The 20045-nt window shown below is 32.5% G+C and overlaps 1 protein-coding gene across 13 annotated transcripts in view; it reads right to left on the reverse strand.

The window, feature by feature from the left end:
• LOC127738576 (uncharacterized) overlaps positions 1-15773 on the reverse strand; it is a 57881-nt gene extending 42108 nt beyond the window's left edge. For 5 of the 13 annotated variants that reach the window (XR_008000117.1, XR_008000116.1, XM_052249875.1 and 2 more), the window contains exons 1-2: positions 8029-8281; positions 4450-4538 (exon numbers count right to left, since the gene is read on the reverse strand). Coding sequence is in view for 11 of the 13 variants with exons in the window: in XM_052249875.1 (XP_052105835.1) it covers positions 4450-4538; positions 8029-8176 (237 nt within the window). In the remaining 2 variants the exon portion in view is untranslated. Of the gene's footprint in view, positions 1-4449; positions 4539-5445; positions 5516-8028; positions 8289-13950; positions 14621-15566 lie in introns of those variants that run through there. The other 8 variants (XM_052249876.1, XM_052249884.1, XM_052249879.1 and 5 more) reach the window with 7 other exon arrangements.
• Between the last annotated feature and the right edge of the window lie 4272 nt (positions 15774-20045).

Below are 20045 nucleotides of genomic sequence, written 5' to 3' on the forward strand. Positions count from 1 at the left end.
TATGTACAACCACTTAAGAAACATTTGGTACAAACATGCTGTATAACTTTAGTAAAAAAGATCAAATTAATATTTTACCCATTTGAAATATGCATAAAAGGAGATTCATGGTGTACATCAATCAGACAGCAAACGAATGACACAAAACCAAAAGACATCTAGAGTTAAACATAATCAACAATAGACAGTTGTCTATCCAATATGAACTAGAGGTTAACATAATCAACAATAGACAGTTGTCTATCCAATATGAACTAGAGGTAAACATATTCAACAATAGACAGTTGTCTATCCAATATGAACTAGAGGTAAACATAATCAACAATAGACAGTTGTCTAAACATAATCAACAAAGTGTCTCATCCTGCCTTTTTTTTTACTCAAAACTCCTGTCCTGCCTATTTTTTTCAAATTTCATCCTAGCCCCCCCCCCCCCCCCCCCCCCCCCCCATAAAAATCAAATGGTAGCTCCCCAAGTTAAGATTTATCAGATTTCATTAAAAAAGCTTCTTAATCTATTTTACAACAACTGTGAGATCCATGATCCTATCAGACAGACTTAAAATAACCCCAAAAGACATCAGTTTATTTTTTTTACTTCATATGTACTGGGCCCTTTTCAAATCAAAATAAACTTCTACAAAATTGCAAATTCTCTGAGTGTTTAAAGAAATATAAAAACACTAAAACTTTCATCAGAAATAATTTCAGTATGATCATCATTTGGATTTATAGAATCAAATTGAAATGGTAGAACTGGAATTAGTTTATTAAACTGGTTTTACTGCTAAATGAAATATAGAAATGAAAACAAGCTCTAAATGACACAAAAATCAACAGTAATCATACATAGAAGGGGGTGTTGATAAACACCAATGAGACAGCAACCCAACAGTAAAGAGCATCTGAAGGTCACTAAATGTCCTAAGAAAATATGCAGGTGATTAAACTGTACAGTAAGCTATAAAGAGTCCAAGTTTTAAATAATAAAAGACAACAAAAGATTTGAAACACAATTAATAAATTTCAGTAAGGAGATGATATATTTCATTGATTCTTATCCTTTACAAAATTTTGAATAAATTATAATGTTTAATTATCACTACCAGTAATCAAAGATTATCATAACCTCTGTTTCAAGTCTTAATTCAAAACAGAAATAAATAAGTGACAGAAAACATAAAACAGGAGCAATATACCGTAACAATATTACAACGGTAAACTTTTTTACCGAATTGTATGAAGAGAAATATGTATTCGAAGTATTACATTTAAAATGACTTCATGTCTTCAAACCATAAGGATCCGATTAATTTACTTTAAAACCCAAAAGGACAATACGGCATGTGACCTTCAGTGTACACTTATAATTAACCATATACAGTTATTTACATGGTACGAAATAAGCTGTTATATAAATTTGTTTTGTCCATTGTAAACATTGAACGTCCTCATTTTAAAATATTGTAGTTCAAGAACCAATGCTTGAAGTGGACACTGATCTAGGATTTTGCAATTTATATATTTGAAAATACAGCCTTGTCTTTGGCATATACATGTATATTAAATTACTCTAGATTCATCTATTTCTAAGGGTACAAATTTTTGACAATTGAGGGAAAATTTTATTTCATGGTTTTGACTCATTTTGCATGTTAAAGCATTAGTATATGAAATAAGTATTCTGTTGATACATCGACTTCGTGTTTCAATTATACCCAAGAAATCCAGGAAAATCAGTATAAAAAAAAACCACAAATCCACAGTACCAAACTTTTTCCCCGATGAATATATTTCTCTAAATAGATTAGTGTAATAAGTCATCATGAAAATACACATTTGAACTGAAAGCAAAGAAAAAAAAGTCTAGAAAGTATCTGTGTCACCAGGCATTTTTGAACCTAATTATTCAACCGTTTCAAATTGTAGAAATATTCTGCAAAACAATGACAACCATGTACAAAAATATTGATAACCTATAACTGCATCTATACAAACACATTTCTAACAAAAGTTTTCCTGTTTTTTGTACATAACTCGTGTTTCTCATTTGAAATCTAATTCTAATCAAATAACATAACAACCGCTGAATAAAGTTTCCACCTGAAATCAATACATGGTTGTAACTTTAAGGGTTCGCTTTTGTCAAGAAGTTAATATCGGGTTGTATTTTAATCAATTATGCTTATAAGTTATTTATTGATTGTCATTTGGATGTTAAATCTGTTGACAAACTTTTATTTATGACATCATAACATCAATTTCCATCCTAATTAAGCCATTTTCGAACAGCGATAGTCCAGTATTTAATCAATGGGAAGGAAATCGGGAGAAAATTATGATTCAATTTTCCTTCTAGATATGAAAAAATCAACCAATATAGAAACCTGATAACAATAAAAACATTAATGGGATTTAAAAACTACATCAAATTCAGATCCATTTACATGTTTTAAGGTTTAAGCATTAAAAGAACTACTTTTAAAGTAAATTAGACATCATCTTTTTCTTAAGACTTATAGATCAGTAGCGCGAATGTCCACAATGCATTGTAATAACTTCTATTGATATATTATCTGTCCTTTACAAAGAGATTTTTTATTTACTCAGTTTCTTCCAATATGAATAAAAGATGGTCAGTATATTTCAATGAGACAACAATCTAACAACACCAATAGCTAAATGACATCTAGAGGTCAAATTCAAATCTTCAACAGGAAGAAAAAAAGTGTCTATAAAATTTGTCCAGCTCTAAATCTCCGAAAGTCTATAAAAGTTGTGAATAAACTTTACAGATACAATCAAAGATCCACCATTAACACAAATTTCTACAAATAACAAAAAACCATTTTTTGATAGATGAAAACCATTTTTATGTTCCTGACTAAATAGGACATACACATAGTATGTTTTTAAACAATTATTCCCACAAACAACAAATGCTGTAAAATTTAAAATAATATCTCAAAGTACCACTTTTGTAAGTACTTAATATTACATATAAATCGATTTTGTTTGCAGAACCCTTCAAAAGTTGTTACAAAGAAGAACTATGTTGACTCCCCTCATAATGCAAATAGCTACAATTGAGTACCTGGGGATTTTACTAGAAAAAAGAAGTAGTTCTTATTAAGATGGAATTCTTGATATCTTATGGAATATACCTATATAGTTCATAAAATTTGGTAATTTTGTTGGTACTTGTGACAAATCTGTACAAATTTCTAATGATACATGAAAATTGTTCACATATATCCTACAGTATATGATGGAAATTAATTTCGGCTAATTATGCGGCTTTCCAGTCTAATTTTCAACAATTTTTACATGATTTGTGGGAGAAAAAAACAAAAGGAGGAGGATCCAACCCTGAAAACTTGCCCTCTGAGGGGCATTTGACACTAGACAATCATTACCACTAACTTGAATAGTTGAGTGACCATTTCAACTTATTTAAGCTATATGAAACTCGTTTTTTTTTCAACAAGATGCATATTCAAATAATTGGAGAAATACCAAAAATAGGCATTTAGCACCTCAAGACATTTTCAATATATTTCTGATTATGAGAAACCATTTTTTATGGAAATACCAAAAGAAAGTCCCAAGTTCACAACCTCAAAAGTGGGAAACAAGAATTCTCACAGTAAGAGTGATAGCTATAGAGAATGTTTTAGACCGTTTTTTAAAGTCGGGCCACTGCTAAAAGGTCCAATAAAAAAGTCTGTCTTCTAGGACACTGTGCCTACATGTAGATATCCATATTTTTTACAATGTTTATCTTTCGTCTGTGTTCATTTGATATATACATGTATATAATAAACCTGTAAAAAGGTGCAACAAAAATATCTTAATATTGTTCCTTGCGTTAAATCAGAGACAAATAAAAGACTTTGCTCAAGTTTTTTTATAATCCAATTTTGGAATTAACATTATTGTGTCTTTTAAATTTAAAAACAAATCCTAAATAACTTTGCATTTGTACTCTCACACATGAACTATGACTACAGTACACTTAGCGTAATGTCCTAACAACAATGCCTTACATTAAGAATTCAGATGAAAAGAAAGTATCAACCCTTTGAACTATTTGTTTTCTTCAAAATCCCATACCAGATATGCATTCAAATCATCAGGAAAAAGAAAATTTGGATTATTGTGGATTTCAGTATACATTGTTTTTTCCCATTTAATGCAAACAATAAAATTTTGACAACCTACTATCTTTTTCTATACAATTCTAATGTATTCAATCTTATAAATCAGATAAAACTGTTTGGACTTTCTATTCATGACATTAAAATATTTGAATTTGGAAGTTTACCCACTTACTTAACGGTTTAAATGATTTAACCTAGGCTGTGAGTTACATACAAATGAAGGTTCTGTGGATAATAATACAGGATTTAAACATAACACGTTTAACAGTACAGGGATCAACATACTTACAGGGAGAGACAGGAATGCATTGAAATAATCCAGAAACAAATCGTCATAGGCTAAAAGATCCTCTAAATTTTCTCCGGTTATTTCAAGAGCTGAAAAATAAAAGAGAAAAAGTTTTAATTAAAATTTCATAAATTGTATATTAATGATCTATATTTCCTAAATGGCAATTGATGACTGCACAACCTGTCAGCGGAATTCAGTCAGGACTACCATATAATGCAATGATTGAATTATATTAATGTAAATTTGTTTTGGAGGGAGATCCACACTTTCATAGAGAGAGGTGGGGTGGGTTACAACAAATCGTAACATTTTAAAGAATCATACAGAAATCAAACTCTAGATGAACTATTAAACTTCCATACAAACTTATACAAGTGTTACCCATTTTTTTTCTGCTGGTCAGTTTGATTTGAATTTAACTTCAATATATATCATTCCAATCAATATTGTTCACATTAAAGAAGCTTGATTCAGATGACTTTACCTTAGATTTGCAAAAGTTTCTCCCACAAATGCAAGACACCAGTAGTGCAGACACAATGCTTATCCCTATATCCATTTTAGGTTTCAAACTTTCCAGTGAATCAATTAGACTTTGAACAGCAAGTCTTTTCACAAAAATAGTCTTACAAGAAAAATTACTTGCAAGTCATGAACATTCTAGTATAAATTATGATCAATTATTGCTGTAAATTTTTTTTGTGAAAAGAGACGCAGGAGCTTCAGGTCAATTTAATTTTTATAACAAAAATTTTTCAAGACATTCAGGACATTTAGAAAAAATTTAAGGTGGACAAATGTACTATGACCAGTTCTTAGCTGAATCACTGGTTTCCCTTCTTTACAGCAATATCAAAATGGCAGCTATGAAAAAGATTGTCACGTGAACATTGATGTTCTAGGGTTGGGTTTAGAAGGAGACATTTTCTTCTCTCTCTATGTTATATAAAATGAAAAAAATATGAATAATTCAAAATATAAATATATTCTTACCTAATTGGTAGCTGAATCTAACATAACACAAAAAATCAAAATCAAATTGAAAAGAATTCATGACTACTCCCTATACAATCAACAATTTTCTGCTTATTTCTTAAATATAATTTAATTATTGTTTGATAAATAATTTATTTGATTTTTTGACATTTTTTGATAACCTAAATGTTGACTTCAAATTTAACTTGGCAAAGAAATATACTTAATCAGTGAATATCTTGATTTTCTTTACAGTTTTTTAAGCCTAAGCATGTGTATAAGTGATAAAATATATGATAGTAATTAAATTTGTTTTAAAATAAAAATTCCCCTCATGGAAAAGCATATACCCGGTAATTGCTATACATATGTGAACTAAATGGTTCACAAGTGTATCTTGTTCTCCCGACTTTAGTGTGCCTTTCTACCTTCCACATACAAAATGTATATAGACTTTATAAATAATTTTTTTTCAAGGCTTGTATGTATAAATATAAACTGATATGGTTCCATTTTCTTCCACTGCAGTGAGTGAGTGAATTATTGCTTTTGTTCATATTGTTTATACAATGATTTGATATACTTGTATAGGTGAGTTTTGATATTAAATATTATTTTCATTTTGATAAAAAAAATGTTCTATTCCCATGGCATAGCCAACGACTCATGAACGTGTGCTTGTGTGCTGACTGACATTAATCAACTAATCAAATCAAAAATAAGAGACATTGGAAAGACTAATTAAATTTTCAATATTCAACTGCAGTTTTGATAACATCATTGAAGACTGCTATTTTACAAGAGTGATTCAGTACAGACTGCTATTTTACAAGAGTGATTCAGTACATTTAACACATTTAACACAGTGTAAAGACAAAAGACAGGAAGGTTAGTCTTCTGGAATTAGTGTCGGGGGGGGTTTCTTAGTTGATACACTGTACACAAAGAAACTAAGAGTCCAAGGCATCCAACCAAAGGAGGAAATCCAAAATTTGTATTTAAGGTACATATGCAAAGGGTATTGATCCCCCTTTTTGCTCTTATTTTTGTGCTATTTAATGTTGCAACTCATTTTCTCTTATTTTGTGTTCTTTCTCTACTCGGATCTGTTCTTTGGAAAATAAGAATTATTGGGTATTGTTATTGTAAGAGCATGTAAACATTAAATAAGAGAATATAAGTTGAAACATTATAAAGAAAATTTATTTACAAAGTCTTTAAAATCACACAAAAAAAGAGAAAAAGGGGGGTCAAAGCCTAAAGGAGTGCTGATACTAGTGGCAAATTTATGCTTCCAGGTATGACCTCCTACAAATGGTTATTGAAGGTAACATCCGTTTCAGAGGACAGTTAAGCGTATGCATGTTAATTAGAAAGTGGCTCTGATGGGCTGAATGTTTATTAATGGTTTTTCAAATGGCTCAGCATGAAGAGATCGCTAGTAGAAGTCGTGTAGGGACTAGTCGTATTTGTACTTTGAACAACTGATACATTGAATAGCTGCAGTGTCAATGATAATCAATGAGTGATAGAAAATGACATCAACTGTAAATACCATAATGGCATTGTTTTTATCGTTAACTTTGATTTCTGTGGTGCTTTTTTCGAGATGATAGATGATATATGACACCGGAAATTCATTTTCTAAATACATAATCGGATTAGGATTGAATACGGATGACAATCTTCTGCAAGGCTGAAGCTTCGATCCATGCTTGGGAAGCTGATTATGTTGTAATGTGCTTAGAATCAAGATAATGTGCGTTTAAACACTACTATTAAAGTAACTTATAATGACAGTATTGTGACGTAAGACATGAGATTCCAAGTATTTAGTGGAGGCTCGTATTTTACTGGTTTTTTTTTAGATAAAAAAATGATTATAACAAACTACCTCGAATGGCCGTCACACTGAGAAGGCCATAAATTACATAGATACTTTTTATCAAACACATAATGCAGGTAAAACGATGTCTTAAGTTTGAAAGAATAATATACTTTTGTGCAACCCAGTTAACTGTAGACACTTCAAAAGACAAAACCATGCAAAAAAGTTCAATTTTCAGCTTCGCAGGGCCTGGGCAGCTCTCAGACACCCGCCGGAATGACTGCCTCTCCTATAACAAAAGCTTATTTACAGCCATCTCGACCCAACAAGTTAACAACTAAACTACCTCGTTCAAACAATGTTTTCTTTTGCTACCAAAAATAGCCTGTTCGGCACAAAATTCAAAAATACGTTTAGTACTACTTTGTTTTAAATTTTCTGTTAATAACAAACAATTATGTTTCGTTAATCTGTACAGTAATTCCAAAACTTTCATCATGCAAAACTATATGTAACGTTTTGTCTCAGATGGAAAAAAAAGTTTTATTACAGTGTGGTAGACTAATTTATAACATTATCAGATTGTTTAAATAATATATAAACCAAAATGCTAAAGGTATTCGACCAATCATGTAATACCAGTAAATTAATAAATATGATTAGATGTAATTTTTAACAAGAAAAGACAAACATATATACATTTTTTATTCCATTTTCTACTGTTTCTTTTTTTTTTCACTCAGTTTTATTAGAAAGCGTACAAGTGGACTGACCTGTTTTAAGACTTAAGAATGTCCAAGCAGTCCATGGCATATTAGGAGTCCATGATACGGTATGTGGTAAACGTTTTAACTCCTTTAAATATTCCGAGATACCAGAGAACCAGAGAGAACCCTCTGATCCTATGTTGGAGTAACTCATTTTGAAATAATTTACATTTGTAAAGTGAAATCGATTGAGTTAAAAAGCATCACATCAGAATAAGTTTCTTGGCAACGTTCATCCAGCATAAATGTGATTCGATTTTTTAATAAATACTATCAGCCTTTTGTGTAATACGGTGGTTTAGGAACAAAACGCACAAACAAAATTGTATGTTAATTTCGACCACCTTTGCCTTTAAATCTTATCAATAGAATGTATATTGTCACTTATGAGAAAAGCCTTCATAATTAAGTTGAAACTTATTAAGTTTTTTTTTACAAGGAGAACTGAATAATTACAGTGTCCTTACGAGAGAAAATTACAATATGCTGTCATATACTTTAAACGAATTACTATCTCAACGAAATTAAATTAGCTATTGGTTTACCCATTCCAATGTCACTGGTTGCTAATACAATAATCAGAATTTTGGTAAACACGCTAGGATTATCGAAACTACGGATAAGATACCATACTTGATCCTTTGTCAATCTTTAAGCAAACACTGAGAAATGGATGATTTTGATGGCCAGCTGGTTTTTCTTTTTTATTGAAACCTGGAGTAGTGAAAAAGCCAGCATTCATCATTGGCCTCGACATGTGAGTACTTTTAGCGTTTTTGATAACAAAAATTTTATTTGAGAAAAAATGAATTAAAAAAAATACAAAATCGTTACCGGGCGGCCATGAAAAAAAGCAAAGCCAGAAGAGTGCTTTTATTGTTGTTCTTCACCGGAAAGACAAGCGAGGACCTACAACGTGGTGCAAACCTGTAACTTACTAAGTGTTTGCCAAGTAAATTTTTAAAGATGCAAGAAAGGTTCACTATTTACATTATTACTGTCTTTTTTTATGAAGACTGCGTTCCACTCAGTCACTTGGTATTTGTTTTAGATGGTTTTATTACCGTTCACATTTAGTGAAAATGTGACGAGTACCGGCATGCAATAGGGTTTTAATGCATTTTAGAAGCATTTTTATCGACAATCGATATAAATGCATTCATATATGTACATATTTTTCTCAAAAGATTTATTTTGTACGGAGGTCATTTTTTTCCGTGAATTATCAAATCAACTTTCATTGAAATTTTCCATTATCTTTTAAATATTTCATCACTTTGTATCATACGGGGATGTTTGTGTATATATATCGTATGTAAACAACTAAATAGACAAGAAAGGTAGAAAAAATAGTAACACGACCAAAAACGATAAAAACGATAAAATTGATCAGTGACATACTGCGAACTGAGGTCGCAGAGTTGACGACTTGACATGGCTGACCCTTTTCATTCGAACTTGGCAGTATAAACATAACATAGTAAGAACATACACAGTAACAATAAACATACTAGAAGCTTTCGAGCTGAAGTTTCAAACAACTTGTCACGATGATCTTTGAGGATGTGTTCAAGCTAGTGGTTGTGCACGGTATATTTTAAAAATAAGTCAAATTACATCAACAATTAAAACAATCAAATGAAGCATGATTCATTTATAGTGATACCTGAACTTTATATTTCATAATGGTTCTAAAATAAATAGCGCATAAACTTGTCTACACTTTGTCTTATCAACTCTCCTATGTCCTCTCCTTCCAATACTTTGCGTGCGACTCCAAAATAACGTGTGTTTTGACCAATCATTGTTGCGTTTACCAACACATCCAGTGAAATGAAAATATTCTACCTATTACACCCGTGCCTTGAAAAATAATCTTTGTTCATCAGAACCAAAGGTCCGGCTAAAAAAAATGAAAATCATCATCCGACTGTCGACCAAGGATCAAGTTCTTGAAATTTTACCCTACCTGGAAATGACTGTTCTCCCTGAAAATCAGTTAAATCATCCTGTATGTTCTCTCCAATGTTACACTGGGCTGATGATGTTCCAGAGGAGAACCTTCCGAATGTAGTATTCATTGAGACACCTATATAATTCAACCCACTGCCATTCCGAAATTGAAATTTCAACTGATGGTTTCTATGTCATTACCATCCTCATTGTTAAGCGGTACCTTATTTTCTGAATTAAGACAATATTTACTTTGAAACTTGAATCAATATTCTCTGTAAATCGCATCACTTTCAACGACCTTAGATTTTTTAAATATTTAGATACCAGCTCGATAGAATCTACGGTGAAAATATTTACTATCACTTTTAACACGTCCTGAATAAATATCTGACAATCGAGTGGGTTTCAGAGAATAATAATTGTCTATATATCTGATTTATTCTATTCATCAAAATAAGACACAGCGAATCTGCATAAATAATAATTCAATGAAAACTGCTTGGTTTCCACGCGTCATGAAATGAGAATACTACTATAACGTATGCCTATTCGGCAGGGGAGAGGACGGGTGTTATAGTGATCTCTTGTTACATACGCCGTTATCCTAGCTTTTCTTTGTAGTTTACCTCAATCCGATGGACAGACAAATAGCGAAGAAAGACAAAGACACAATAGATGCGATATTTTTCACGCTTGTCAATGGGAAGGTTTTTAAGGAAAGTATGAACTCTTTGCATACTCATTGCGATTCCGAATTTGCAAATCAAATAAATAAGTTCGCCGTTTTCAAGAAACAAAACCAAACCTACTTCTGAGAGGCCAGTACCGTGTTTCTGTGGTCTTAAACTACAGGCAACATCTAAGATGTCTTTTTTGGTTCTAGTGTCACTCACGGTGTTGTTTGGTTGTTGTCTTATTGACATATACCCCACTTTTTTTTTATTCATATAAAAACAAAATATGAATTTACTTACATATATTTGAGCCCACAGTCGAGCAAATACTAACTAAATCTACTTCATCGTCCATGTTGAATATGCATTTAGTTCGAACAGACGTCCATGTTTGATATGCATTTAGTTCGAACAAAAATAAAAGATTATCACACATACGCACATGTATCCAAGGTATTTTTAACAATGACTACCTCCTATCATTTTTCTTTTAAATTGTTTGATGAATGAATACTTTGTGCTACAGACAAGTAACCCATAAGTAATTAGATAAATTTAAAACGTGGGATTAACATCATACAATATACATCTATTTGTCTTCCACATAGAAAAGTAAATCACCGTCCTATACATTCCACCAGTAAAGGATGTTCGCGCAAACATTAAGATTTATTTACTTAAATGTTAGAACTAATCAAAATCTGTATGACAAAGACAGTATCAACCTAAATAAGACACTGACAACATTTATATGTATTTAATCTAAGTTCTATGCAAATAAAGTGACAATTACCATTGATATATGTTTATATAATCTTCTTTTTTCTGTTCTAGAATGGTGCAACATGTGTCAGTGCTTAGAAACTGCCAAATACCTGTCTTAACTATAGGGGTTACAGTCCTTAGTAAGACCTCTCACACTGCTTTATCATCGGTAGTCACTGGATTTAGGCATGGGATAACTTGTTTTTGGTAATGAACTCCATTCACCTTAGCATAAGGAGTACAACTACTCTCGAAAAGGGAATAGTACATCTCAGCTCCAGGCATGAACAGCAGTCATAAACCATCTCTGGGTCTAAATACCGACCATATATTCCACTCGGAAAACATTGGAGGACATAATACTTACATAGTACAGAGGAGTTAAACACATGTGTTTTACGGCTAACAATATGAAGCGACGATATGTGTTTTCCAGTACATCGTGTTATAATACGACGAAAGTATCCAGGACACCATAATTCTATATCAATAATAATCAAATAAATCGACATATGAAGGTCAAGATGGCATGCACATGGAAGATAAGTTTTTTCTTTAGCTTTATAACATAAGATCCAAATGGAAGAAATATTCTGGAATAATGTTTCAACTGGAAGAAATATTATGGAATATTATTTCCACTGGCAGAAATATTATGGAATATAATTTTCACTGGAAGAAATATTACAGTAAATTTTGTTCCTTACAAAATGAAGTATACGTTGTCAAAGACTCAATACACAACAATACACAAGTATATATGGAAGCAACTGATCATACATCGTCAGTCTTAAGAGCGGGTGAACGAAGTTTTCGATCTCTAGACCATGCACTCCTGCTCAACAAGATCTGAATTCTCGACTAAACAGCAAATTTGGGAGTGATATATGGTTGAAATGTATTCAAAACCTTTTTAAGGAGTTGAAGTAATAAAATGTCGTATTAATTTATGTATTCGAAATGGCGATTGAGTACTATGCTGGGGGCATATGGGCCAATGCAGGAGATTCGTCGTCCTTTATCTGAACTAACTGAGTAGGAGATTCACCACACTATACACAAACAGGTCGTAGCATCGATATATACAATATATACTGGTATATATATATATAAGATGTCAACTGAACTGGAGTATTACTGTACATCTCAAATTAGTCAGAGCTTCGTCATACTAACATGCATATCTAGGCAAAGTCGGAGCATCTTTATATTGAATTACAACTGAGTCAGATCAGAGCACAGTCACAGATATCCCGACTAAGCCAGAGAAGTGTTGCACTTTATTACATCTGAGTTGGAGCATCACCATATACAATATATTGCAGCGACGCGGAGAACACTCACATGTCTAGACTGAGTCTTTCATATGACTATTGCTAACAATGTAAACTCCTCAAACAAAAACAGCATGATATATATGTTCTACTGATGTCGACATAACCAATTTAAAATTGACAAGATAGCTGCGTTGGCATGATTATTGAACCCATACGGACTCCAAGATTAACAAGCAACAGTTGACAGCAAAAAAAAAAAGTTTATCCAACAGTAACAAAAAACAGTTGATCGACAAAAAACAGTTGACAGCATTAACAAACAACAGTTGATAGCATCAACAAACAACAGTTGATAGTATAAACAAACAACCGTTTACAGCATCAACAAAAACAAGCTGGCTGGCTTAATAATGTTGATATGTTCTCATTGGCACCAACATGAAATTGACAAATTAGTATGACTTGTGCATTTTTACTGACTTCAAACTAACCGGGAACCAACAATCGCCAGCATCAAAGTGATTGTTTTGCCAATCATCATGACCAGACAAATTTGACAGTGTCAACATGATAAAGTGCACTCCTGTTCAAATCAATCCGAAAAACATTATAAGCTAGATAAGTACAACACCATCCATGTATGCTGGCACCAACACACCAAACCCAAAGTTGACAGCCGATTATACTGCGAGAACTCGCGGCTGTCTGTCCCTACTGGCACCAACTATACAAAGCTTATACTCTGTAAAGTCCATCAGCTTTACTCTGAATCGTTTAAATTCGTACATTTAGTCAAATGTAGGGTCTTGGATAAGCTTTTACTTGTCCACTTTTTGCTGGTAGTTGATGTTAACACATTGATTTTGGGTGGTATTTTTATATATATTTGTCAATTATAACAGAAAATGAGTACTATAAATACCAGTAGCAAAATAAACCATTTAAAGGTGTAATCCAGGTGGATTTATTTATTTAAAATTATTGAAATGTCCGTTAGTCAACGATAAAAAGTTTTAAAGTAAACCTATGCCATAACTGTTTGATAAAAGTTTATACATTCCTCAATTTGTATTCGCGTTGCCTTTTAATTCACAACAAACATGAAAAATTATTGACCTAAATTTTTAACAAATGAATTATTTAAACTATTATTTAAATGTCGATATTTAAATTACATGTACATGTATGCCTAATTGATGATTGATGTAAGCACTGGTGTTACATGATCACGGTCTGAAGTGTAAGAGTTAACTAACCTTTCATCCTGAATACCGAGTTACAGTCGGTCGTCGCAGACAAATCATCCCGTTTCATTTAATCCTTAATTTCACTTTCTAAACATATAGGATGAAAATATATTTTAAGTTATCAATGACATTTAAAATAGTCACAGATCAATTGTTTGTTGCTAGGAACTCCCATGCGCCATGTTGTTTATTAAATAACTTGATTGAACTGGTGGTATTTAATTTTTTACGGTATTAAGTAATATTGATAATGAATGTAATTAGTGGGATTTAAATTTTATTGATGGATTAACGCTAACAATTAGCCTAAGGGAAGTGGGCATCTTAGATTATTTCATGTGCCAGAAAAGCTTTCCTTAAATAGGGAAGTGCGGGGAAATTTTAGAATTCTTTATTAAAAAGAACGGCTTGATTCCTAGGAGTTACTGGAATGGTCTGCAACAACAGATGTTCCACAGTTCTGACAAAATAATATTATATTGGCAGTCAATATACTGAAATCCAATTATGGAGGCCCTGGAATATTTCAAGTGGTGTTCAATGATTTATGGATATCCTTAATTCGAATTACGGAGGTCCTGGAATATTTCAAGTGGTGTTCAATGATTTATGGGTATCCCGAATTCGAAATTACGGAGGTCCTGGACTATTTCATGAGCTCCTTAAGTACAATAATTTTCTCTAAATCCGCGCCTCATATTTATTATAAAAATCTCACAAGAAAAAACGTATTTGCATTGACTGTAATATTCATTAGCACATCGGGTTATATACATATAGAAGTTACACCGTTCTATGTTTTTTTTTGCCATTATATATGAATAAAAAGAAATGTGTGATATACGTCAATAAGACATGCGATAACATTAACGGTACCAATTTTAATGCACCAGATGCGCATTTCTACAAATTATGTCTCTTCAGTGATGCTCGAGGCCAAAATAGTTGAAAGGTCAAAACCCAATACAAACGTTGAACAGCTGATAAAACCAAAAGGAAAAAAAAGCCAAACCAACTCAGCAACATATAAATATCAAAGACATCTTTACAGAGGTTAATATTGGCCTTCGACAATAGCTAGGTGACTTTTCTACTTTCACTAACGTAAACCAACATCTTCATTTATCTCTATTTTCCTTGTATGACAAAAACAACGGTAGAAATTTACAGAAAGAAAATAAGACTGACAAGACACAGTAGCATTGTTTTAAAGTGAATGGAACCGAGAACCAACCAGTAGATTGATTCAAAAGGGAAAGCAACTTGAACAGATAATGATGGCGCTAATGCTCAGAGTACTACTTTTTCTTCTACTACTACTATTCAACTAAAATCTCAGTTGTCAGAAGTTTTAAGCGTAAAGGCTCCATTCCCTTGGAGAGTTAACAAAAAATTACTTCTTATGAAATGAAATTGAAAAACTTAAAAAAAACTAATGTAAAAACATACATTTGAGTTATGTTATTTTTAACTATATATAGCATGAAAGTAATACCTACATGATAGTAGCATGTTCTATTTCCATCACTTAGTTTTGTAAATTCAGAAATTATCACAGATAAAAGAAACCATGCATGCCTCTGAAAACAATGTTAAACAATGTAAATATAAAATATCAATATTACCTGCAAACTGATAACTTTGCGCCATAAGAACTTGTCAAAATAATCACTGAAATCATACATTCCTAAAACATCAACTTAATTCCAAAATCTTCACTACTTTAAATTCAATGTAAGCATAATACATATGTATATGTTTGTATTAAGGTTGACTGAATATGGTTACTCTGACGAACAATTTTTTCCTTTGTATTGTTTTAATATGGAGTATAAAGTTTATGACAGAACGGATCATATCGCTCTAAATATTTCATAGGTAGTTCATTCAATATAGCCTTTCTGTATTGAAAGACTACTGGGTGGATCTTTGTATGGGTCTTTAATATACCGGAAAGATTATACGCCCCAACAAAATTAATATAGACTTGTGTTTGTAACGACTATTTTAACATATAACAAACATTACTTTACTTTAAAGGCCCGACATAGGTTTCACCTCACGTACTTCATACTTAGGAAACAAAGAACAATTGAAAACAAACAAATACAAAAAGTGCCATTTAATTATTATCGATAAACTTTTAATTCTGGGTTGCGTTCAATATCGTAGCTGCTACATAGTGCTACGTAGATTTTTTCCTACCGTGAACGAGTAGCTAGCCTAGCTGCTATCAATACCTATGTAGCAGCTAGGCTAGCTACACGTTCACTAGTCATAAATCTACGTATCCCTATGAGGCCGCTATGATGTTGAACGCAATAAAACTGTTTTTGTTCGAATTACTGAACTATTTACACTTGAAGCGATGTCGCTAAATGTTGCTTCTGATGTATCAACACAACAATATCAAATAATTAAAATTTAAAAAATGTCTTGTTATGTTAACGTTTAGAAAGCAACCAAAAGGCACACACACACACGCATGCAATGAGGGGGGGGGCAATCAAAAGCAGGCGAAAATGGAGATACACGAAATTGGAGAGGACGAGAAAGAATACGAAGATTTTTAGTTTTTCGTGTCTTTTGCATAGGACAATAGTGTGGTGTCTGGTATACGCAAATGAGACAGCATTCAAACGACAAAAATACCCAAAAAAGACATCCAGAGAGCATTATGCAATCTTCAATATAATCATCGGTGAAAAGTTTATTCACTTTTCCTCCTTTCAAATATCCATATTTTTTGCTCATCTAGCAAAAATCAATCAATCAATCTAGCTAAAAGGGTCAGTGGGAACTATTGACCGTTTTTTTAACTTTTCTTATGCATGTTTTCATCTTTTCTACCGTGTGAGCAAAAGACATGTTGACGTTTAGAAAGCAATCAAAAGGCACACACATACACATGCTGTTCTTTGGAACCGCAGTATTCCTGTAGAAATAAAAAAAAAGATGGAAAAGATAGAACAGTTCAAACAAAGGTATCATAATTTATTGTTTCTAGAACAAAAAGCTAATTATCAGTTTCATAAACAAACATGTAAAACCGACCAAATAATGATTATCACAGAAATTTATCTATATTTTAAAAATCCATATATTTGTCTTGTACATCAGTAAGAAAATATGTTCATGAAACGAATCTGTATGTTTTTCACCATTTTTTTTTGCATAAAAAGCTGTATGTATGTATATGTATATATTATATTATTATATTGAGTTATTCAGAGGGCATCAGGGGAGATTAGTATTGTACTAACTGATTTTACCTCCTTTAAATAAAGTATTTATTATTATTATTATATTATTATTATTATTATATATCATTATGAGCAAATTTGATAAGCAAGACCAATACCGTGTCTGGACCTCAGAGTCTCGGCATTCAATTGATTGAGTTAACTTGTATACTGAACCATAACTGAGTGATCATTAAATAAAATCATTGAAACCAAGAAAAGTTTGACGTAAATTTTCCTTGTACAATGAGTGTTGTCAAATTTCAAACTATCGACAAGCAAGGAGCAGCTTCACAGCAGATGTCAAAATTGCATGCATACTAGAAGCCAAGAAAAGTTTGATGAAACTTTTTCTTGCGCATTGCTATTGTCAAACAGGAAGAGTGGATGCATGACAGATGAAATAATTGCCTACACCCTACAACTCAATGTTATCAAGTTGCAGACCAAATATAAAATAACCCCTTCCACAGAAGCCAAGAAAAGTTTGATGAAAATTTTCTTGCGCATTGAGTTTTGAAAATTTTCAAGCTATTAGTAAATAGGAAGTGGATGCATGACAGATGTAATAATTGCTTACACCCTACAACTCAATGTTATCAAGCTGCAGACCAAATATAACTTGAATAATTCCCTTCCATAGAAGCCAAGAAAATTTTCCTTGAACAATGAGAGATGTAATATTCCAAACTGGCTGCACGACTGGTGTAAAAATCGTTTACACGCTACAACCCAGCATTATCAAACTGCAAACCAAATATAAAATTATTCATAGAAGCCACGGAGATTTTGATGAAAGTTTTCTATCCAAGGTCTTTCGGATGGACGGGACGGACACAGTCGAGCGGTTACTAGACATGAATTTCGCCGTCAGCAACGCAGATGAAAGCCCTAAATAAGCAAGAGTAATGTATATGGAAGGCTCTTTATAAAAACTTCTCATTTCGTGTCGAAACATGATCGACAGAGGCAATTCTTAATTTCTGATAAGTCATTTTTCTTTTTTTTTTTCTTTGTCTAAAACTACAGGATAAAATCATTTCAATCTTTATATGATTTATGATTTTGAGAGACACTTTAAAATAGTTCCTCATATTATATTCATTGAGAGGATACGTGGGGGTTAGTAACTTTCGGAAGTTTATCCGCGTTCTAAATTCAACATAATGCTTAATGTTAACCAAAACTAGTAATAAGAGTAGTGTATTGGAAGTAATTTACAAAAAAACTCCTCATTCCATTCACTTCGTGACCAGAGACAATCGGAAATGTTGACTGAACAGAACTTTGAAAATAAAAAGTGTAACAAATATGCTTTCTGTCCTACTTCGGGTGGTCTAACTACACAATCAGAGCTGCTCATGATTATATACTATATATATATAGGATCATTGTGACATGTGGCGTATCTTGACTCTTATTTCTAGTGAGGCAAACAATCTAAAGATTTCTGTCTGGAAAGGTATTCCAACAAAGATAAATTCAGGTTGTTATTTTAATTTCAGCTATTTTTTGTTTTTTTGTTTTGCTGTAACACCACGTCAATAATATGCTCTCACCAACCCTATAGTCAAGTGGTTGTCGTTATATTCGCCCTTTTTTTGTCATAATGAAATGATAACGTTCATTGTAGAACTTTATTAACATGAATTTCAAAACTGGTTTATGGGGATCTTTTATGGTATACAATTTGTCAAGTCTTGGAAGGGCGTGTTTTTGCAGCTAGGGGCGTAGCTGTCATTAGGCATTTTATGCACGTGCCTACACATAATTTTTTCACAAACATTTTTTTTTTATCCCCAAAAAATTGACAACGTTATCTGTAGATGCACATGAAGTCGTCAAAACTCTTTAATTGTCAAATGTCATTTGTACACTAGTCTATCATATGCTATCATTCTCAGTGAATGGATTATTTGATAGAATTGTATGTATATTTTATTCCACCTTATAAAGAAACTAAAATGAACTAGCACTTTGGTTCAGATCATTTCACTTTTATCAACAAATACTTGAATGAACCTCAACATGCTCAAAACCCTGAAATTTTATTCTTAGATACATGATTTTTTTATAAGTTGTTGTTGGCTTTCATCTAGCTTTCCACTTGGTCTTCATCCGACCTACAATAAAACCCTTGCCAAAAGGGGCGTCCGTTTGTCTTTGCGGGATGTATAAATACACAGTCACATCTGGTCAGAAAGGGAACGTTAAATCCGATGACTAGTGTAGAGAGAATGCCACGCGCTCTGCACGTTTAGAACACTTGCAATAACTCTTTGAGGGATCCGTAGTTGGTCTGCTGAATAAACCTTCATTTTCCAATGGCATTTCCAACTTTCCAGACCTTCATGTTAGACGACCCCTTTGACAGGACCTACCTGTTGTATTTATTGTACATTTGTCACTGTTTGCCACTGGACGTTTAGCAATCAACCAATCAATCAAATAGCTTTCAGTAACTTCGAGTACTCTCAGATCTACGTGTAATGCCCATAATTATTCAAATTCCTAAGCAGGTAGGGATTTTACAGTACAGGATATCAGAAAATAAGAATTTCTTGAATTTTGATAAATAGTATGAACAGCACAAATCTCCTGCATTAGGCATCGACTGTGTGTGTGTACGTGTTTGTGTGGCCTGGAGAGGGTGAAGGTTTAAGAATCAAGAGATGAATGGTTGATGCCTAGCCCAAAGGATAGTAGTAGTCTCAGTGTTTACGTGTCTATTATTTTAATGAAGGATCGTCAATATGTACTATCAATTTACGTATTTATCAATCATCCTCAATCATAATGGAATAGATGTGGAAATACTAACCAAGATATACTGCTTAATTAAAGGGCTACGCTGATCTAAGC

This window comes from Mytilus californianus, unplaced genomic scaffold (genome assembly GCF_021869535.1).
Source record: "Mytilus californianus isolate M0D057914Y unplaced genomic scaffold, xbMytCali1.0.p SCAF_4, whole genome shotgun sequence".
NCBI classification, from domain to species: domain Eukaryota; kingdom Metazoa; phylum Mollusca; class Bivalvia; order Mytilida; family Mytilidae; genus Mytilus; species Mytilus californianus.